Source organism: Rhamphochromis sp. 'chilingali' (assembly GCF_963969265.1).
Source record: "Rhamphochromis sp. 'chilingali' genome assembly, chromosome: 2".
Classification (NCBI taxonomy): domain Eukaryota; kingdom Metazoa; phylum Chordata; class Actinopteri; order Cichliformes; family Cichlidae; genus Rhamphochromis; species Rhamphochromis sp. 'chilingali'.
In genome coordinates, this window is record NC_137930.1 from 24,191,103 (window position 1) to 24,214,840 (window position 23,738).

Below are 23,738 nucleotides of genomic sequence, written 5' to 3' on the forward strand. Positions count from 1 at the left end.
GTAGTAACATATTGCTCTGTTGTTTCGCTTTAGAAAAGATTCTGAGCTGTCATTAGAACTGAAAGCACTGATAGTTTGTGTTACTTCAAGGTGAATAGTTTTAGTTAAGCTTTCAAAAAGGCGTTCTGTCGAGATCAGCTATAATGCCAAAAGTGTTTCAGCTGTTTGAAACGGTTAGTTACCAAAGTAGTTCAGCGTCCTCCCAACCAAATACATACTTGCACATTCAAAGAAGAAAGAAGCCCACATTTTGCAGAATCAAAGTAAGTCAATCCTAATTAGTTTTGATCTCAGATTACAAAGAACTGCACTGTTTGACGCGAGCTATTATCTATCTCCTGGTTCGTCTTTGTCTTCCCACTTTTTCAGATGATTTACATTATAAGCTGTCATGATGGTTTACCATAGTAATGACATCCTGTGATTCTTTTTAAGTGGTTTTGAGTTTTTCTTGGCTTTCTGCGTGGGCTGTTGCCCTGAAAACTAAACATTATGCTGAATAGCTTGGATTGCTTCTGTGATGATGCAGCAAGTTTTCATAAAAAACACATGAAACATCTCAGAGGTTTTGGTACTTGAAGTTCAATCTAAGCCATTTTCATGTTTACTTAACTTATTTTTACTGAAGCACAATTAGTTGTGGAATACACACACACACACACACACACACACACACACACACACACACACACACACACACACACACACACACACACACACACACACACACACACACGCAGTTTTGCACACACAAAGAAAACAAGCAGCAGGCATTTATCTTGGCTCTCCCTGTGACCATTACCAATGGAACTTTGGCCTTTGAGAGCTGAAATACAGCGAGTTGGGTTTCTGGAATAGCACAGGGATTAAGTCATCTGAATGTCTTGTATGGTCTGAATAAATTAGACACTCAACAGGCTCCCTTGAAGTCATTGTTACACCTTTCCATAGCCATGAATATTTGATATGTACTTAATGAAGAGCAGAAGGAAAATCTAACTGTTGAGGCTATTCTAGGAACAGTAGAATCGGAGTGATTTGGCACAAAGGCTCTGTGCACTGTTTCACTGTTATATCAGCTTAGTGGCTGAGTGCTATCCGTAGTTATAGTAATAAAGGTAAAGATGGGAACTGAGAGCTTCTCACCAGCTCAATGCAGATCCTTCCCTTTGAAAACCCTCAGGAGGCTCTTTCATCCACATCTAAAGGACCTCTCGACAAGCAGCAGCGGCCTCTTTTTATACTTAATATGTGGCAGCCTTATAAACTCGACAGCAAAAAGAATTGTTTCTTTTCTTCGCCCATTCCCTCCGTCTCCATTTCGGAGCGCTTGTCACAGTCCTGAGACAAAGACAAGAGTTCAGAGGTTACGCAGGACCGGGAGGCACTGTGCCTATTTCCATGGAAGCAGGATTTTAATTCAGGCATCTCCTCAGTCGGTCGGGGTCCTGCCGTGTTATCACGGGTAACGAGTCATTGATGCTCTGCAGGGTATGGGCCCTGCTGCCATGATTAAGTCCATTGGCTTAGTAAGAAGAAAGATGGGAAACACAAAGATCTTTACTTCACACTTTCTCATCCAGAGAGGGGAGAAAACTAATGCAGATGAATTAAAACAGCTGAGACACAAAATTCAATCCGTTTCAGTTCATGACAGATGTCATTGCTAATTTAAAAATATGTTCAAAATGCTTCATTATTATATAAAATCCAGTATAGTTCTTATATCTGGCACTTATCAAGCTTCATCATCAACCCCATTTTACACATAGAGCATGTAAGCGATTAGTGTTTTTTTTAGCCCACTTTTACTTAATTAGTGATATGAAGGCATGCTGCGACCGGTTGCCCATATGTTCACCTTGTCAGAAAATAGCTGAGTGCTTTTACTGCTGTAAAAATGCTGCATAGTTGCGTTATGAGAGTGCCAAGAATGTCAAGAGAAAAACACTTTAGTGCCCAGTGGAACAGGGAGGGCATTTTCATTAAGGTAACCCATGGGAAGAAAGAGTCACAAGGCCAGTCTAAATCCCTGTGACAACCAACTAAAGATTGCCCTTCAGGCACTCACCTGTCAATCATTGCAGGTTTCCCGTGAAAAGACTGCGATTAATCCTAGTAGCCCCGCATTTGTGAGGTCTGCTGCCCGCACAGCCCTTTCTACTGTTGGGTGGGTAAGGTTTATTTGTCAAATGTATTTCATTCTGAAGATGATTTTCCCTGCATATATTAAGTCAGACTTCTGCTGAGAAGGGAAAGAAACTGTTGTAGAAAAAAAAATTGAATCCCTGCTCCCTATAGTAACAGTGTGTGGTGGTTGTGTTACAGTGAGGGAAGTATTTTGGGTCTCTGATCAATATAAAGGTGTTGTGAGTGACTTTATTCTATCAGAAAATATTTCTGTGTCTCTTTTTGCGGTATAAGAGGTCACCGAGTAAGTTAATTCTAAAAATGATGTGGATCATAAAGTACAGTTTCATAACAAGCAACAGCATGTGGAATCTATCTGTATAGTAAAGACAGAAGAACTTGTAGAATCACTGACCCCATAGACTTCCATAATTAAATGAACAGCATCCATCCATGAATGTATTCTACAACTCACCCACTTATATTAAAGATTAGTTATACATTATTATAGTTGTGGCTGCTTTTAGTGACAGGTGGATGCTGACACAGCAGCTGTAGCCAGTAGTTGCTCATTTGAATCACTAAGTGGATTGCTTAATTGTATTAACAGCTCATCCAAAGGGACTGTGCTCCAGTTTTTGTGGGGGAACTCTATTTGGATATTACTTTCTTGAAATAATTAGCAGGTGCCCATGTGTCTCTCTGATGCACTTTTAAAGTCTATAAGTGCTCTTCGGTAACCAACCGTGCTTGTGTCAGCTGATATCCTAGCAGTCCAGCATCTCGTCCACCGGAAGCAATTTGCAGCAACGTTCTTACCAGAGATCATAGAAAGTGACATTTAGCAACATTATGATGACAGGTGAAATAACCACTGCCAACATGAAGTGGGTGAGTCCCGAGTTAAACTCTTCTCGACTTGCGAGCAACTGAAGCAGCTGCTGGTAAGAATAAAGGCTACAAGTGGTATGACTGGATGGCAAATGAATCAGAGAATTGCTATGGCCATGTCCACGAGCAACTGACCATAAACAAACAACCAAACAAAAAAGCAAAACATGACGAGCGAATCAAATCGCTTCCTGTGTGAACGCCCCTTAAGACATTGTTTACTTTAATCTGCATGCAAGAAACTGATTCTGGAAGACAAAACCAAACCAACATTATGTATTAAAGTCCCACTCGCCATTTGTAAGATTTTGAAACTTTGGCCATCTGGAAGCATATTTTTCACAAGCCCTTTTTTAGCAAACAAATAACGTTTGTTACAGATCATATAGTAAAAGAATAACTAAAACCACACATTTTCCCAAGCAAAGAATACAACATAGTGCGACTGTTTTTATTTGATGGGAAAATTATTTCTGTATCACCTAAAAAAAACCAAAAACCTCCTTACCGCTTTTAAGCTGTTTGCACTGGGCTTGTGCTGTTTCAGTTTATTCATATTCCTGAAGGTTGCATTCTGTATACCAAGTGAGATCTGACCTCTTGAGCAGCAAAGAAACCCTCTCCCTTGATGGAGTTATCATCTAAGCTTTGTTAAAAGTCAGGGCAGTCTCAGGGAAACCAAGCACTGAATGCAGAGAGTGTATTAAACAGTTCTCTGACTGGGAAAGCCAGAGCCTCAGTAATGGTTTGTGTTAGATTGTTATTTAAAAATTCTAATGAAATAACATGTGTGCCATGCCTCTCAATAGCCAACTTGCACTTATCCACCCACATGTGGTGAATTTATTAAAAAAAAAAAAAAGTATTGGCAGAAATCCCATAATCACATCATCACTGTCAGAATTTAATCATCCATTTAGTGACAGAAGGAGGATTTATAGAGACATTTTTAAACTATGGATTCTTAAGGTAGTTTCCCAACAAACACACATTGGTAAAAGAGTATCGTTTTGCCACACGTATGAGGTAAATGTACTGGGAAAGGGGAAAACAGAGTAAGCAGTGCCTCGCTATCCTTGGAGCCAGTTTAAGAAATGCCTGTGTTCCCTCAGCAGACTGTAGAGGAGAACTAAAGGTGGAAATGAACTGGGAGAGGTCATTATTCCTGGCTCGAGTCTTAGCGATCCATCTCCTCTATGGACACCTACAGTAGTAACCGCTCCAACTCCACTACTGTTATCTAAATTTGCCCTCTCTCCTCCTCCTCCCTAACCTGTCCCATTCCAGCTCCTCCACAAACACCCTCACAGACAAATATACTGGTTCGGCTACAACAAGCAATACCGGCATTAACGCTCACACTAACATTTTTCCCATCACATCTCAAGATATCACACGTTTGAGCATTTGGGCTTGTTAATATTTATACAGCTCACATTTCCATACTTGTCATGCAGGCAGATGCAGAGCATATGGCTTGTTGTCTGTAAGTGAATGATTGAATAATCAGTTTATAACCTTTAGTGGCTCATTCTCCAGGTGTGTCATTCAAGCCTGGAGCGGATATATACTGTGAAAAAAGGGAAATGAATAAATTACATCTGATAGATAGTTATAGTGCATGTGGAAAAGCAGAAGAGCTCATAATGACTTCTCCGTAGAAGTCTTGCACTTTGCTGTGGAATATTTTTTTTCTCTCCCCGTTCTTTATTTTCACACCCCTTTCCACCCCCACACTCTTCTGTACACTCTATTTCTGACACAACAGCGATGAGTAATGAATGGTTTTGCTTTGCAGTGGTTCTTAACAAGTGAGAGGATTGTATACAGTGTGTTCTGTCTATTGGGCTAATTAGTGTTTTGCTGGCACACCCAGGCAGAAACATCACACTCAGTGGCTACTCCTACATTGCTGCTCTAACCAGGTCTTCAGCCAGTAATGTTTGCTAGTGGGAGAAGAAGTGACAGTGGAGGCGCACCGAAGCTGCACTCTTATTTGAAAGCTGGGTGGTTTAAAGGACGTAGGCCACCTGGGTAGTCATTCAAAATAGAGCTATGCCTCACTGAGAGCAAAACTAATGGTGCACCGAGGGGCTACAGCTCCATTTATTAAGTTTTGATTTTAGACATTCAGGCTAAGGTCGTGGAGTTACATGTAAAATAAAATAACGCAACATATCAATGCATTTAGCAGCTATAAAACACTGTAAAGGTTTACCTTATGAACTCCATGAGATCTCAATATGTCAGTCTTGTTTAGCGCTCATGTCTGCTGACCCCAAGTGGTCGTGCTAAAAAAACAAATTATGTTGGATGCATGGATGAGTGGATGGATGGATAGATGTTTCAATGATGGATGGATGAGTGGGTGGTTGGATGGATGGATGGATGTACAAAAGCAGAAATTAAACATCAGGTATGTTCCTTCCTGGAGAACTGCATCTTTAGTGGAGACTTCACGTGTTGAGTAGATTCTCACCGATTCTGTGAAGAATACTGCTGTCTGTTTTATCACATCAAATTCCACTCATTATTCTTTAGCTGCTTATCTTACTCTATCAAAATTAGGGGCTGTAGCCTATCTGAGGGGAGTACACCCTTCAGTCCCTCCTTGTGATGAGACTCCATCTTCAAAGCTCATGAACCTTTCCAATATAAAACAAGGTGTAACTTTTCTTGACTTTATTAAAGCTTTTCATGAGTAAAACTGCAGAAAAGCATAAACCCATACTAACATTACTGTGACTCCACTTTGTGTAAAGCCCTAACACTGACAGGAATGCAAAAGGATATAGAGTCACTCCATACCAAAATCAGTTATTTGGCTTCAGTTAAATTTGACCAAACTTAAAATGTCATTGTACCAACATTTAAAACACAATAACTGAGAATACTCACGGACAGTTTCCAAGGCAACAACATAAACCCATCATCCATAGCAGAACAAGCTAGTCACACCATGTGCTCTGCCATGCCCCACTACCACTGACTGCACTTTCTTAATGCCATAAGGTGGCACTGTGGTTCACGAAACTTCTCAAACATTTGCATGCTTTGATACCAAGAGCAGCTCAGCATGAGCTCATCCTCCAGTGTTTACCAGTGCAACAAACTTTTGGTTCTCAATGTCTAATACTCTGCCCCAAACAACTTATTGCGTAAAAAACCTTCCATGAACTCTTTATTTTTCAGTAATAATGGGAACAAACGTTAGTATACAAACCTAGCTTTTTGTGTTTGCATCTTCATGTGACATTATCACGGTGTGGTTTATAAATACGTTTTCTGCGATTTTCATTTAAAAATGAAATAAAGGGTTCTGGTATAATTCATCTGATTGAACAGGTAACCCATGTACTTTAAAGCAGTTGCTGAGGCCTTGGTTCAAATCTGCTCCAAGGCCATTTACTGCATGCCTTTGGCCTGCTTTACCGTCTTCTCTCCTCTATCTGTCTTAAGTAAAGGCTAAAAAATACATTAAATTAATCAAAAACTGACCAATTCACCATTTCATTTGTTCCATGCAAATTTCTACAAGCTACATTTCTTGAACAAATTTGTCTTTCCAGTGGAATAACCCAGCATTTTATATTTGCACGAGATTTGCAAACTTCAGATGATCCCACCTCTGAAATAATTTAGTCTAGTCCGTGCACAAGAAGTCAATGGACTTTTATTGGCTTCAATGTCTTTAATTTTCTTAATCGATCCGTATTATTTGTGTAAATACAATTCAGTATGTTGATCTGTGAATATCGATGTGATTTTTCTTTGTTAACCTCATGCTTTAGACTTTGTCCCTTCTCGTTCATCTTAAATCTTCCTTTCTTCAAGCCAAAGTCACTTGTTTGTAACATTTTCCCCCCAATCGTCCATCTTTCTTCTTTCTTGTCCGTCCTTGCCTCTCGGTGATGATGTATTAGATATATTTTGGAACACTAGTGACTGCCCTCCTGGATGTGCACCTGCTCTCCTTCTCACTCATCTGTCTTTCTCCTCTTTGTCTTACCATCTCTCATTTACCTGTCCCCCTCCATTCCTAGTTCTACGTGCCCCCCCCACCCTACACTCACTTTCCCTCTCTCGCTCACTCTCTCACTGTGTGTCACTTGGCTGTCTTCAGCCAGACAGGCTTTTTCTTTATGGCAGCTGACATGTGGCAATTTCCTTTCGTTAATGACAAGAAATGTGCCAATTACCTCTCCGGATGTTTTACTGCCAATCAGACGCTAACGAGCTGTGAGCGTGAGCATTTGGATGTGTGTGTATAACTTTGTGTATCTGTGTTTATGTCTTTTGAATCTGTTGGCATGAAAGAAACCTGAACAAGTTCAATGTGACATGAAGTTTTCTGCACATATGCAATTAGTATACAGACTGTGTAGCTTAGTTCCTTTAAAGACTGGTACTAGATTAGATCATACAGAAGTATGCCGTGCTGTGATTGGGATTCTGTTCAGTTCAGGTTTATCTATATAACGCCAATTCACAACAGTAGTTGCCTCAAGGCACTGTATTATTGTAAGGTAAAGAACCTATAATGATACAGAGAAATCTCCAACAATCAGATGACACCCTATGAGCAAGAACTTGTCACCAGTGGGAAGGAAAAGAGGGACACAGGACAAAAGATGCACTGTTGAGCTGAGCCAGAGATTAATAATAACTAATGATATACATATAAACAAACACATAGTAAGTGAAAAAAGGTGAGTGAAGGAGAAACACCCAGTGCATGATGAGAAGCCCCCAGCAGCCTACGCCTATTGTAACATAACTGAGGAAGGATTCAGGGTCACCTGATACGCCACACTTATTACACCACATATGCATAAACAGACAGTCTGCAAAGAAGAGTCTGTAAAAACACTTCCACCTGAAAAAGCACAGGTCATGCTAAAAGTATTCTTTCACGACATATACAACTTACACACAATATTACACAATACACACTATACATATACATACACAATATTACAGTTTTTGATGCTTGCATGTTGCACTTTGAATTTTACAAAATTTATGTGTGTGTGTGTGTGACTGTGTGTGTGTATGAATTTCAGTGGCCCTAATCTTCTTCTGCAACATGTAGCTTTACCTGTTCAAAGTACGTTTCAAATTAACGGAGCATATGTGATATTGTACAAAGAAACCCTATCACATGAAGGAACATGCCAAAAAATAATGGTTTCATCCTTTAAATGTGCAAATTTGCTGTTTTTACTTTTAAGAAGTTTGATAATAAAACCTGCTTAAGCTACCTGTCAGCAGCAAACCTCAATTAAAAAAAAACCAAAAAACCAACAACATTAAACATGCATTTTCAGCCAAGTCTAAAACTTTTGTGATCTTTTCGAATGTCCGGAGCATTATCAGTTGCCTGACAAAGAAACCATCAGTCACAGCCCTGTAGCCAAACAACCTTTTATAAATGAGTCCTAAATATAGTCAGTACAAAATAATCGGTGAACCATTGCTCAGTTTAGCTCTCTCACACGTTTCCCCCTTTTGACATGAGTTTCTACCACTTTATATTTCTTGTCACTCTGTCTCCCTCCCACCCCTCCATCTGCACTGAAAAGCGCTTTTGTTCAATTTTTAATTACCTTCTCATATAAAAGTGCTCTTGACATCTGAACACAGCAAATTTGAAGAGGCAGCCTCTGTGATTGGTGCAAAATTGGATAACCACCTCTTTGTATCAACTGTCAATCTCTATTCTAAGAAGAGACCTTTCACTTTTTAATTCCCTGTGCCCAACACACACTGATGCAGGCACCAAAAGAGAAAATATTTATGTCAAAAACAACAACAACAACGAAAAAAAAAACAGCCATTGTTTCTCCTGTTTGCATCATTAGATTGTTTGCTTTTGGTATTGCTTGTGTGTGGGAACAAAAGACAAAAAGTGGCAATCAGATCACTGTCAAATCTTTGTTCTCTGAACATAGGGGTCCTTCTTTCTGGTAGTGCTCGAAATGTTTTATTCATTATTAAAGACTGAGGGTGACACACACATGTACAGAAAATGTATGGGACCCGTACTCAGTAACTCTCCTGATGCCTGCACTTAAATTAGTCAGTTCTACATATATAAATATACGTAGAATTCTATACATATGTATAGAATATAAACCTTCTTGTTATATTTTTACAGTTACAGTTTGTTATTGCCTTCTTTGTAGTGAAATCGTGGTAATGTACACAGCATATGTGACTTAGTTGTGTCGGTATAAAATAAGAGAAACTTTGTAGAAGATGTCTGACTGACACCTGAGCTGCTGTCAAAATAATTTAAAGAAGACAGCTCAATAGCAGGAAACAACTAACTATAAACACTCACCAGCCACTTGATTAGGTACACCTTGCTAGTACCAGATTGGACCCCTTTTTACCCTCAATCTGTCCTAATTCTTGCACAGTTCCTGCAGATTCAGCAGCTGTACATCCATGATGTAAATCTGCTGTTCTACCACATTGCAAAGGTGATCTATTGGATTGAGATCTGGTGATTGTAAAGGACATTTGAATAGAGTGAACACATGAATGGATCTGAATGACATGATGTGTTACCCTGCTGGATAAGTGTGTGCGTGTGTATATGTATATGTAAACTCTGTTTTTATTAATGATCTAGACAGAAGTCTAATGAACTAGGTTAACATAAAACATTTCTTTTTGCATGAGTTCCTTGCAGAAATTATTATTTTTTAAATAATGATGTATCTGTGAATGATCTATCTCCTATATATTGCAATATACAGTCTGTCATGCTGCACTTTGTTCTCAAGGGAGAGAAATGTTTAGTTATATTTAATAGACGGCAAGTGATGGAACTGCGTCCCTCGTGGCTCTGTGAGATTGATTCGACTGATACGTGTTTATAGAGGAAGAAATTCATAAGCACCAAATGAACAGTGAATATACATTAAGCTTACAGTGGTTCACTGAAATGCTCAGTTGATATTGTGTTTTAAACCCCGTCTTTTTTCCGATGTAAGTGTGTGATGGGGATAAGTGCCTGTTGATGTGTTGTATGCAACAATTTGGGACTTGTTTACTGAGAATTAACTGTGAAAGGAAGTATTTAAAGTCTGTATTTTAAGATAAGATAAACTTTACATAGCAAAAACTAGAAAAAGAAAGAGCAGGTAGTCTTGCTGAGGTGCGATGCCGGTGATGCTGATATCCCAGTGCATGTCATAGTGGGTCTGTATTCTCTTTTGAGAAACTCCTAACAATGCCGGTCTTACAACAATGGCCAGTGTATTCTACGTTTTCACAGCACAAAATGCTGTTTCTGTGTTGTTGCCTAAGAAATTCAAAAACAACAGTGACTGTTTTGTCTTGGCCAGTCTCATATCAGGTTATTGCCCTACTTTTTGCGATATTCTATCTCTCATGAGAAAGCCCCTTTATAAACATCCTGCTTATCTTTCTCTGTAGTCCTCCTTGGTGTCTTATCTCTTATCAGGCCCTGTTACTCATGGGCTATCACAATGCACAGGAAGTTAGCTGTTTGCCAGGCCTCTTCATCACTGGACAGTTTCTTTGAAGAAAACCAGAGAACCAGGAAATATTTTGAATCAAACTGGCTGCGGACTGTGAGGCGGCACATGTTTTTCTTTTCTCTCTTCTTGAAGAGAGAAAAGGGATCTCGGTGAATTACAGCAAATAAAGCCTCCAAATGATCTTCTGTTCCGCGATAGTGCCTGGAGTGCAATATCAGTTTCATTTGGAAAAATGAAACTCAAAAGAAAAGGTCAGAGAGCTTCTCAGCCTGAGGAATTCTGGAGAGTTTTCTTGTCTCTGTTGTCTGACAGCGCCGCTGTTACTGCGGCGCTTTGTTCTAGGGGGAGAATAAAAAGAGTATGATAGCTATTGACTTTTTGTAGCAGGACCTCAGAGTAAACATAGTAATCCTGGCACTCACAGTTATTTGAGAGGTTAGACAGAAACTACACAAAAACCATCACTGTTTAAACACTTCACTTTGATTTTTGGTACAATTTAATGAGGTCAAACTGTCTTATATCTCCTTTCACATCCTCCTTTTTTTTTTAAAAAAAAAATGCATTTCTGTTGCCTCCAAGCTCGCAGTTTTCTTTCTCACTTTCACATTCCTGATTTCCTTTGTTTGGTTTTTTTTGTAGGTGGAGTGGCTTAAGAACGAGGAGGTTATCGACCCTGCAGACGACAGAAACTTCTACATCACCATCGACCACAACCTCATTATTAAACAGGCTCGCCTCTCTGACACGGCCAACTACACCTGTGTGGCAAAGAACATTGTGGCGAAAAGACGCAGCACAACTGCCACAGTTATTGTCTATGGTAACCTACAGTCTTACCTTTCTACACGTTAATACAATTCGATTCAAAGTAGTTTACATGTGTCTGACCAGCTCATTGTTCTTACCAACCACACGGCTGATTAGTAAAGTGAGACACTGGTGTTGAGGAAACTTCCTTTATGAAGTTCAGCTCGGCTCAAAGTAAAAACAAATTTCAAAGTCACTCTGCATACTTTAAATCTCCCCCTCTCTCTCTCCTGCAGCGTGTAACATTCACTCATTTTGTTCCTGCCAGAAGGTGTGCAAGGAATGGAAGATTTGTTTTTTTTTCTCTTTTTTGATCTGCAGAGGTGCTGATGTGGCTGAGCTGTACTTAAAGAGACCCCTGCTGTGGTTTCACGCAGCCTCGCGCACTGTCTCTCTAACATCAGCTAACATGACTGTTATTGCACAGCACGGTTCTTCAACAGCTGCTGGAGGCTACTTAAGACAGAACAAATGACACGTGAAGCAAATGTTCCTTTGAACCTCAGACATTGTTCTTTTTTTCTGTAGAAATGACTACTGGCTTGATAGCTCATTTAACTGAGGCCAGCAGAGTTCATCCTGTGCTTGATAGAACTTTTCATGGCTTTGCCAATTTAACTCTAAAAGGGAATAATAAAACAACTGCCCTCTTTCAGGTGCAGAAGTGCTTACAGATTTTATTCACTTTGCACGAACAGTGTAATGCATATTTCTAAATGAAGGTGGCGTATAAATACAGATGTGCATATGAGATCAGAGTTTAGCTTCAAAGCCAGAATTTTCTCATCCTGTTCCCTTATCTCTTCCCTGGACTTACTGCATGGTTAGTATTATAATAGGAAGGCAGTGAGACAAGTGTCTCCTCAAGAATTTCATGTTACTAGCAGAGTATATTAGAGCCAAGTGTCAAAAAAGCACTTTGATGTCAGCCTGTCCTTTTCCTTTCCAAAGAGGACTACACAAGCATTCGTGTATACCCTGATTTCCTAAAAAGGCTGGGACTCTGTCTTAAGTGTGAAAGAGATTGCACTGACCTATAAATCAGTTAAACACTATATTCATCTAAAAGAAAAAGCTGAACATGTCAAAATATTGGATAGGCCAACAAAAAACAGTTGTTTAATGCTGCTAAAAAGAGAATCAGGACCCCCTGGAGTAACCTCTTACAATCTGTTCAGTTAATCTGCAGTGTTTCAGTTTGGGGATTGTATCATTTGTTGTATATACTGTAATATCATTAAAGGATTCAGAGAATTTGGATAAATCTCAGCACACCAGGGTAAAGTCTGCAAATTGTTATCGAATGGCTGTGTCCTTTGGCTGCTCATGTGGCACCAGATATGATTCTGTAGTGGAAAAGTGGAAAACACAGCTTGAGTTCAGAAACACTTCTGAAAACCTCTGCAAATAAAAACAAATGGTATAAAAATAAGATCCAGAAACGCTGCAGATTTCTCTCTGCCTCATCCTGTGGGCGATGAGCTGAAGGTGAGAAGGATGGTGGTCTTGTGGCCGGTGCACAGCTTAAGAGTATCAGTATCAGAAATGGTATGGGGGAAACATTAGTGCACATGGTATATGTGACCTGCATTGTTGATGCTAAACAGTATGTACATGTTTTGGATATGGGTCTGTAGTAAGTCTGTAGTCCAGGTGCTAAACTGGCCTGCCTTTGGTTCAGACCTGTTGGAAACATTTGGTTCAATGTGAAACAAAAATAGTTTTGCAAATCTTTTGCATTTTACACAGTCGTTCAGCTGTTTTGGAAATAAGTCTCTTTTGGAAAGGGGAAGCATAAGTTGACAGTGCTATTGTACAATATTACTGTACATGAAAGTATACACATTTCCCTGCAAAGAAGTGTGAGAAAACCTAGAGAATAAGGGCTATGCCTAATACTAGTGATATATAAATTAGAAGGAAAGGGAGCATGTTTATATCCCAGAGGTTTCCAGCAAAATCCCAGACAAAGATACTAGAAACAGTAAGTTGATAAGAAGAAAATGGCAGGGAGAGAAGAAGAAAAGAGGCGCGAAAGACAGAAGATAGAGCCTTTATTCATGGAGGAGACAAAGCAGACAGTAAATAAATGTGGGTCTTCCCCCAGAGTCCAATATTTTGGGCTTCACTCATAAGCATGTCACATTTGAAGGTCTGAGACTCCAAGGGGCCTGGTTCCACCATCTGAAATGCCACAGACTTGTTCTCAGCCACAAGCCCTGATGTCACTCCGTGCTGGATTTAGTCGCTGACAGAGATGGATGAGAGAGGGAAGAGAGGCATTAGAGGGAATCAGTGAATGGAAAATGCAGCAGTCTGACCAGAATTTACTGTCTGTCTGCAGTGCAAAGTAATTGCCCGATAGTTTAAGGTCAAAATGCAAAACAAAATGAACAATATTGGTACATTATATAGTAGGCAAATCACTTGAACCTCTGAGCTGGGCTTTCTTAGACAGTCAAATTAATGAGCTGGTCACTGAAAACAAACATGCAGAGTTTTTAATTTCATGGGTTTAGTTCTTTCACTCTAATTCACACACATTTGTGTTTTATTTTATTATTCAATTTAACAGTTTCACAGACCATAATCAAGTTATACTTAACATGTTTTACCACCGTGTGTTTCCAGTGAATGGTGGATGGTCGACATGGACAGAGTGGTCAGTGTGTAACAGCCGCTGTGGCCGTGGTTACCAGAAACGCACACGGAGCTGTACTAACCCAGCGCCACTCAATGGCGGTGCCATCTGTGAAGGGCAAGGCATCCAGAAGCTACCGTGTAATCCTCTCTGCCCAGGTATTAAAATGATAACACGCCCATGTGTACGTGGGCGTGTTGAGTTCAGGTGCACATAAACGAAATGCATTCAATTTGATGCGACTCTGTACGTTTGCACAAATTCCGCCCAGTTCGTGCATCCACCGCACCCACTCCACCTGCTCGCGCGCTAAATTCATCTTCATCTTCTCATTTGTCATCTCGTTCGCTCGACCCTCATCTGTCCTGTCTGTTATGTGATAGTGGATGGCCTGTGGACAGAGTGGAGTAAGTGGTCCACCTGTGGGACAGAGTGCACCCACTGGAGGAGGAGAGAATGCAGCGACCCAGCACCCAAAAACGGGGGAAAGGACTGTGAGGGCATGGTGCTCCAGTCTAAGAACTGCACCGATGGGCTGTGCATGCAGAGTGAGTACCCGATTAATCCTCTGCGACTGTCTGACCTGCCAACAAAAGAAATCTCTTCACCCTTTGACCGGGACTTTCACTGTGCTCTTTCATCACTGCGCGCTGTGTTTCACATCCTCACATAACACGCTCACCCTGTCCTCACCCAGTCTGTTTCACTTCGCTCATACATAAACAATAAGACAAGCCGAAACGCCTCTCTGTCCTCTGCACTTGATCTGTTTCTCTTTATTTTTATGTACACAACAGACAAAAGCGTTTTTGATCAAAGCAACATAAAATCAAAAACCACCACACATCTTCCTGTGTCAGTTCTATTGCAAGCATAAGTACACGTTAAAAAAAAAAAGTACTTGGCTGCAAGAGGAAGCAATCTAACTAATTATCCTTGTCATAAGCTAAGAATTTGGGAGGTATATTTGAAAATAATAAGTCATTATGCACTAATTACACAAAGGGGAGGGGGCACAACGACTAAACTGCTTTGATTACTACCTTTACTGAAAAACTCTGGATTCCTGCGTCCAACGATAGGAAACACAAGGCCACAAAGTAGCACGTGTTTGGACTCGCCCTCTTTTCCGAGCTGGCCTTTATGTTCACTGTAAAGTGAACAAATACATATCATTTGGTATTACAATAACTTAAAAAAAAACACAAAAGACATCCAGATGCACCAGCATTTTTTTTTTCTTTGCTTTTACTTTGTCTTTCAAGTAGCAAACTAAAGCCAGTTTGTGGTGCAGCCAGATATTTTTCTGCAGGCAGAGAATTGTTTTCTTCTCCTCTTTGTTCCAGTGAAGTTAAAAACAGCCACGCGCTCCAGTGAAGCCAACAATCCTGCTTCCTCTGCCTTATAACACATTCACAGATTAGAATCGAGCCGCAGTTGCTTTGATGCACGTTTGTGTGTATGTGTTTGCATGCGTGCCGCAGTATTATGTTGTTACAGGGTGAAACACCTACATCCTAAAACATCAAAACTAAACCAAAAGTGCTAGTAGTGATTCTGTGCCTTTAATAAAAAGAGAGAGTCTGTGAAAGGGAGAGAGCATCGCAGAGTAAGTGAATTAAACTCTGTGTCTAGTTGCATAAAATTCCTATTTAATAAACATCTCTGTAGGTGTAGGACCCAATCGCTGTCACAAATGCCTCTGTCGTGTGTATAACCTATTACAGATGGTGATGTGACACTAATAATATAACAGCAGCTCAGCTGCTAGATGTATAAAATTTGAGACAGCTAGCGACTGCTGTGTGCAGCAGATCTGAGTTTTTGCTGCACCATAAGGTTGTAAACTGCTACCTGTTGATGTGGTGTAGCATAGGTTACATCTTCAGATGCAGATGGCTGGTGGATCTGTATGCCTCTGAAGTAGATGCCTGCCTTCACACGCATGTTCTATATGTGCTAAGGACGGTGTTCAGGAAACGTTTTAACATCAGAGAGAGGTTGCATTAGCTCATTACGAGAGGGAGCACATATGTAAACGGCATATAGAAGCACGAGAGAGAGAGAGAGAAAAAAAATCAATAAGAAGGCCGTGACAGATGTGCTGTTATTTGTCTCTCTTCGTCTTGTTTTATTTCCCTCTGCAACACAACATATGTTCACCCCACACTTCCCTGCCCTTCTGTACACCCTTTGCAACTCAGCCTACACCAAAAGCATTAGTTCTTGGTAGATTGATGGCTAGTTTTCAGAGAATATAAAGCCATAATGATATAGATTTAGGATCATTTCAGAGATTGATTTTCTTTCTTTTCTTTTTTTTGGGGAAGCTAAAAGGGTGAAGCCACTTATGTCAATGCTAATGACCATTTCCACAAGCATTTAGGAGAACGGCCCATTATCTGAAAGCTCATGTTATGGCAAATATGATTGGGAATGGAAGTTGTGTGCAATCTGAACTCACCTTGGACCGCTGGTCTGCTCCCTCTAGTGCAGGGCCGTGATCTGAGCAAACACGTGTCTGTGGATTCCATTGCAGCTTGATCTTATTTTCTGTTGTTTGAATTTATTTAAATCATTTCAATTGCAGTCCATCACCAAAATCCACCGAAGGAATTTGATAGACCAGACCTTGAAATAGAACGTGGTGCTCAGCTCCATCACTGCCTCCTGCAGAAATACAACTGACTCGCGTCAAAAAGAGTTGTTATAATTAACTTTGCAGCTTGTTTATCACATTTAGACTGTCAGGGAGTTTTCTGGGTGGGAGGGGTTGGATTTAACAAAGTTATGTGTCTTTAAATTGATCTAGAAAGGTTGCACTCTGCGTGTTTAGAGAGAAGTTCCCAACTCTTACACATGTAGAGTTTTCACTGTTCACTTAGCCTGACCTGTCTAAATCTCTTTTTTGCACTCCCCCTGTGGTCTGCAGCTCTTGATACTGATGTTGTTTTTCAAGCCTTTGGTAACCCTGCTCTCTGACACGACATTTTCTCTGACATATTGATCTAGAGAGAGGGGAACACCAACTCCAGCAAGGGGACACGCTTCATTGCTATCGAACACCAGAGGCAGGACAGCCGTGACTCCTAAGCTTCAGTTCAGACTCTTAAGTTTCAGTTCAGCCTCCAAACACCATAAAGTTATATCCTCTGTGTTTTATATGCGGTTTCAAAGATTAGTTAAAATGTCAATAAATATTATTTGTCATGTAATTAGCAATTTCATTAAACATAGAAGAGTAAGGAGCCTTTAAATAACGTGACAAATGATTTTCTCTTCCCCAAATGACAGTGTATTTCCCAGAGATTGGAAATCTGTCACATTCAAAGGAGTAATTGTTAAAACACAGACAATGATTTCCTGTACTATGCTTCCCTCTTCCTCTCCCAGCTCTGTGTTGCCAATAAAGAATAAACTTCGGCGATCTGACGTTTCCTTATGAGCCCACCCACTGAAGCATGCCTTTATGTCGGCTGTGCTGTAGACTCGGTTGGGCTGAATAGAAACTCCACAGGATGGGTTCAAATGGGCCATCAGTTAGACTGAATGCAACAGCCGACCTCCCCCTGCTCCGTCCCGGCATCCCGGTTGCCTGATTACATGTACACACCAATCCCATCTATCAGGCCATTGATTTTCCTGTCAGTCCACTTGTCTGCCTGTGGCTCTCTCCCTTTTCCAATAAGGACTTCATTGTTTGTATAGTTGTTTATGGATGTCCCAGGGAGACTGAATATTATGTGTGCTTGTGCACTATTCCTGGCTCTGTCTTTCTAGCCTGCTTTGCACTTCATTTCAGTAAAAAACCTGGCCACAACAAAAAACAACCAAGACCCCAGTTTGGGCCAAAAAACACACACACACACACATACACACATAAAAAAAACAACCTATCTTAGCTGAAGATTTTTCTAATCTCTCAATCGCATGTCTTCAACTTTCCACATCACTGTCCTTCAGCCCTTTTCCACTTCCTGCTTCCCTAACATAATCATTCCTTTTATCTCGCGCACTACCCTCTCCATCCACCTTCCAGTGACAGATGAAAGGCTGTAGGTTCTGCCGACTCGGCTGGAGCCCACACTTTATCAGCCCCACCATCCCCCTCACCTGCCAGCATCAGTCCTGCTGCTGCTAAGGCACTAAGCCCAGTTGATGGATCGCGCCACTCTCTTACAGAACCTCCATGTTTCCCCTGCTCTCCTCATCCATCTCCATACACAGATATAGAGAGGAGGGGCCAAATCAAGAAAGATCGCTTCCCCGTGCCATCACTCCTACTCATGAGTTTGTTGCTGTCTCATTTGTTGAGTTTGTTTTTCTGTTGGAAATTTGATTTTCATCATCCCTCTCCTCCCCCCCACCCTCATCTTTCTCTCTTCCCTCCCCTTCTCCATACCTCTCGCTCTACTATCCATATCCGCTTCTCTCTTCAAGGTTCCTTATATCAGAAGTCCTCTGAGGCAAAAGACAAGAGTGATATTGGAAATTCATGTGAGTTATTGTTTTGTTTTGTTTTTTCCCCCCATTTAGTTCTTTTTTCATTATTTCTGCATTCTTGTCACGTCTGCCTTTGTTTTTGTTTTTTTTAAGGCATCTTTAATGCTTTAATGTGCACGACCTGAATTTGCAGTCTTACATACAGATTTTCCTTTTTAGCAAAAAGCAACATTTCAGAAATAGCCATTTTGCACTAAAAGCATAAAACAAAACACAACAACGTGTCCATAAGTAAAATGAAAAACAATGTTTGCGAATGTTCTTCTGTGTCCACCAGCGAGTTATTGTTGCTCTTCTGTTTTTTACTTCATAACCACCTCAGGATATGATCCGTTTTGATCGCCCTAACCCTTTCCTCGTAATGTGTCTGTGCTAGCAGGCTGCTTGTTTACAGCCACGCTACTATTCTCGAAGTAAGAGCTGACCCTGCTCTTTACCCTGCCGAACTTTGCCTCACCAGCAGCTCATGCACTGTGTCAAGCAGACATTTTAACCTACCAGAAGCTTTCGGAAATGAACATTGTTTATTGATCAGTTACCAGGCAAGAGCATAAACTCAAAATAATATTTGCTGTGACCTCCATTTGCTTTAAAATATCACCAGTTCTCATAGAAATATCCTCAGTATGTGTGTGTGCATATCATATATATATATATATATATATATATATATATATATATATATATCAAAATTCTCAGCTAGAAGAATTTTTGTAGGTTGTTCTTGCACAGTTCTTCTGTGGATTTCGGCTGCTTTAAGATTTTTGTCTCTTCATGTATAATTTAGGGCTGACTCAATGTTCTGGTCGGAGTGAGGGGCGAGGCTCTGTAAGACTGTTGCTTCTTGGTTTTAAAGGTCTTTGTAAATCTGTCTGTTTTTGGGTTGTTGTTAGTTTAAATGTGACCTTTTCAAAGAGCCCATTTGTTGGTATGTGCTATGGTTAAGAATTTGCACATCTATGCTGATTTTCTTTGGGGGGTGGGGGCATTATTTTCCATCTCTCACCCATCCCTTTGTAAATTTTTGCAACCTCGCTGAGAATGAAGTGTTCAAATAATCCCTTTCAGTTTCATTTCTTGTACTTTCCAACAATGGCTCATGTTCAAAGCGATGTATTAATCTAAGTGATACGTTTTAATGCGTACACTTAGCAGGTTGCTGCCTTTATCATCAAAGCATGAATAGAAGATTATTCGACTGAGGGGATATATGTTAAATAACTGTGGGGAAGCTTGGCAGAGGGAACGCAGTGAAATTACATTTTCAAACTTTCATCACTGACTCCCTGCTCTGTTTTCTGTTTGTGTCTGTGCTAGAAGAAGGATTAGAGGATGTATCTTTAATGCGATGTCTCACTCCAGGCTGAAAAGTCATGGCTGGGACATGCATGTCCTTCCTCACAGAAAACATCTATGGGAGCACTACAATATTAATACCCTTTTTCCCCACTTAAATTGTAGTCTTTCAATAAAAATTACAGAAATGATCTTTAATTGAAATGGAGGTCACTCTAAATATTATTCAATAGGGATTCATCAAGAAATTAAATGTAATATGATTTAAATAAGTGTTGAATAGTGGACTTATTTAATTACATTGAAATCCTTTTTATGGAATAAAAATCAAACCATAAGTTACTGGAAATGAAGCCAGAAAGGAAGTATGTGATTAAAATGACACAACGCGTGACTTTCACTTGTCACGAAAGCACTCTGCTCTTGGTTTCCTTTCGCTCTGCTCCTTTATCCTCCTTTGTGCGCGAGAACACAAGAGACACAGACTGAGTGCCTTCTGTATCCCTGAGACACACGAGGCTAATTTACACAAATGCTCGGCCATCATGCACGTCTTCAAAGCGCCCTGTATGGATTTATGGGTGACACTGCCATCTACTGGTGCAGATATTGTGCAATTTCAACACACACATCATCTCAAAAATTGTTGTGTCTGCCCGATCACAACACCTTTTTGTTCTCCTGTTGATAAGAGTGTGTTTGTAAGCATTTGCTTTGGCGTTTGTCTTTCTTTGGACAATGACTTCACTTGTGCAATGTCCATGCATGTGTTGAACAATACGTGCATACATGCTCATACATGCCTTTTTGACATTTCGTGTCCTCCACATAAGAGCTTCACCCCCATTTGTCAACTTGGTGACAGTGAAGGACATTCCTTATCAAACACCAAAGAGAGTTCAGACTGTCAGTAGGCATCCATTAAAAGGTTTGATCTTTAATGAGAGCCCGTCTGAGTCTGTATTTCTAAAAGGCACATATATCCATGCCAGGCCTACTAATCACTGAGGCTTCTCCAGCTGGATAGTGGACAGAAAGTCTCTGGGAGGGAGACGGAGATGAAAGACAATTTGAGAAATGTGAGCCATGTCTAGATCTTATCTGCAGTGTGTAAGAACAAAAACAGAGACAGACTCTGAACTTCAGCACAGAGCATGGTAATTTGAAGATGAAAACATCGACATCTCTGTCTTCAGAACTTTTGATCTTGGTTCTGAGCAGAAATCTTTGTGTCACTGGACCGCGGTGGAACAGCCTTCTTTATTAATTGTGCTGTTTAAATGAATTTTTGTCACCATTTACTTTATTATATGGTTATTACATTGTTATTTTATCAAGGTCTTGCACATGACACAGTGCAGTATGTATTATTTCAAGAATTCTGAGGCCATTTTTAACATTCGCATACAAGATAGTGAACAGATGTTGGCGTGCCTTTTAGTGTGTCGCACATGTCCAAGCAAACAGTGAAAAAAGGCCAGATGATGTGTGTCAAACTAAGTTGCCTGCATCATTATCTCGCCTCAGTTTTAACAATCAAGAGAGCCTCGTGTTTTTTTTCATGAACTGTGTTTCCCACAGCAGGTCAGCATTAATCAAAAAAGACTGGAGCTATACTTCGTGCATTTATTTCTCAGTAGATAGTTATTAATATCCGGCTCAATCGTAAACCAGGATATTACCCTGCTGATAATGGCTTCATCACAAGGCCTGCATACTGAGAGAAAAAGGCTTTATGTCATAAATGGAAGCATTACGAGATCTTAAAAGACTATTTTTTTTTCTGTCTGTGTTTTTTGTCTTTCGTCCCCAAACTCCTTCTCCAGTGGCCCCCACTACTGATGATGTAGCTCTTTATGTGGGTATTGTGATAGCAGTGATCATGTGCCTGGTTATCTCCGTCGTCGTGGCACTCTTCATCTACAGGAAGAACCACCGGGACTTCAGCTCTGACATCATTGATTCCTCTGCCCTCAACGGAGGGTTCCAGCCGGTCAGCATTAAGACCGCTCGCAAAGGTGAGTTATACGAGAGAGGCGTGTGTGAGTGTTTGAGCGTTGGTTTTTCTATATATCAAAATGTAACTGCATCTCAAATCGGTACATAAATAGATTAAACTTTCTTCTGTGTGAAAGGTAAGTGCACCTTTGCTGTCCTAGAGTTGCCCCCTTTAATCCAAGGAACTTTTAGATCCGTAACTGTGTCACTGGCTTAAAAATGTTACCATTTTTTCCAAGTAAAAATCCCTTCAGTTGCAAGATATTTGAAGAAAAGGCCATTTGAATGGGATTCTATAGCCCTCCATTTGTTCTTTTTGAGCCCATTATTAGTGGATTTCCTTTTGTCACTAGTATAATTATCCTGTTAGTTTCAGCTTTTGGGCAAATTGTCTCACAATATCTTCATTTGCTCTTTGATATCATGAAGAATTAATTGTTAAATCAGTCACTGCAAGCTGCCCGGTCCCAGATGCAGCTAACCCTAATCCATTACATTTGGTGAGCTGTTTTTGGTCTGCGCCAAACATTTTTATGTATTCTGACCAAACAGTTCTGCCCTCGATTCGCCTGTCTACATCACATTATTCCAAGACGTCTGGTTCGTACCTGTATGTTCACTGGCCAGCTGTGATTTTGCTCTAATGTTCTTTTTGGACAACTTTTCAACTTTTTCCTGGAACGCCTCTCATGCACGTCAGCTTTTAAGATTTTTTGGTTGTATATTCAAGCACTTGCATCCCAACAGTTGCAAAATAAACCCACAAGTCATGGGATCAAGTTTTCAAGCATTCCTTGATGACTTCTTTTTTGCATCAGACAGTCTGCTTTTGCTGTGGCAGCTGTTCCCACACATGGAAATAGCTATTATTTTACCAAGAAGTGTAATAAATTTAACAAATGAGGCAAAACTTAAATGCACAAAGTTTTGAAAGAACCTAATGTGCCAAATGTTTCCTCAAAACCTGCCCAAAAACCGTGTTAAAAATTGAATATTTTGTTTCCATAAAATTAAGATACAGAAAGTGGCTCCGTGTATTGTTGAAGCTTAAGCACAATTCAATCCTCTTTTAGTAAAGGTGTTGCTACTTAATGGTACAGACTCAGTTCAGCAGATTAAAAGAAATGTAATACTCGACCTTAGACACACCTGTGTTGTCAGGCATATGGAATGACTTTCATTAGTGCTGGCATTAATAATAGCTTCATTATCTTCAAAACATTACCTTAACCCACTGAGACACGTCTGACTCTGGAGGCACGTGCGTCAGCCGTGGTGAAACTATTAAAATGCTTGCTGTTGTGATGGGAGGCCACATTATGCCCAGTCATTAAAGCACAATAAAGCCAGTCTCTGTGTAATTAGATTTGGACTGTTGATGCAGGACTTAAAGTAAGTTACATGCATGAGGACAGGTCACTGTGAACTGGCCAAAAAGACAGCAGGGAGAGAGACAGAAATATGTAACTGTGTTGTAAATGATTAGTGTGAGCTTTTGGAAAGAGGAAATAAATAAATAAATAAAAGCAGAAGAGATAAAAATACAATGAAGAGACTAGAGACGAAGCTTTTTAATGTGGGACAATTCAAAAAGATAAACACCATCGAACAACAACCCTTGTTAAAGGTGCTGCTTCTGTCACCGCTCTTATAAAGTAAAGGATAATTTGAAGCCAAGCCTATTTAAAACAGCTCCCGAGCAGAAGGCACTTTGGTTAAAGAATCTACCAATATTCAAGCTTTTTCATTTATTTATTATTTTCTAAAAGAAATCCAAACTCTGAAACTGTATAATGAAGCTGAATTTATATGAATAACATTATATTTAAATCATTTTACTTTCTGTTGATTATATATCCTTAACATTATCCTTCACCTTTACAGATATAGTTAATATATTAAGTATTATAATATAGATCGATGTTACTGTGGGGTTATTCATATTTCATATGTTTGAA

At 40.1% G+C, this 23,738-nt stretch overlaps 1 protein-coding gene across 2 annotated transcripts in view; it reads left to right on the forward strand.

Annotated features, from left to right (window-relative positions):
• Positions 1-23,738, forward strand: part of unc5cb (unc-5 netrin receptor Cb) — a 134,069-nt gene that overhangs the window by 90,996 nt on the left and 19,335 nt on the right. The window contains exons 5-9 of one of the 2 annotated variants that reach the window (XM_080874088.1): positions 11,175-11,355; positions 13,974-14,141; positions 14,367-14,531; positions 18,424-18,480; positions 21,609-21,800. In XM_080874088.1, the coding sequence (XP_080730214.1) occupies positions 11,175-11,355; positions 13,974-14,141; positions 14,367-14,531; positions 18,424-18,480; positions 21,609-21,800 (763 nt within the window). The remainder of the gene's footprint in view (positions 1-11,174; positions 11,356-13,973; positions 14,142-14,366; positions 14,532-18,423; positions 18,481-21,608; positions 21,801-23,738) is intronic. The other variant, XM_080874089.1, reaches the window with a different exon arrangement.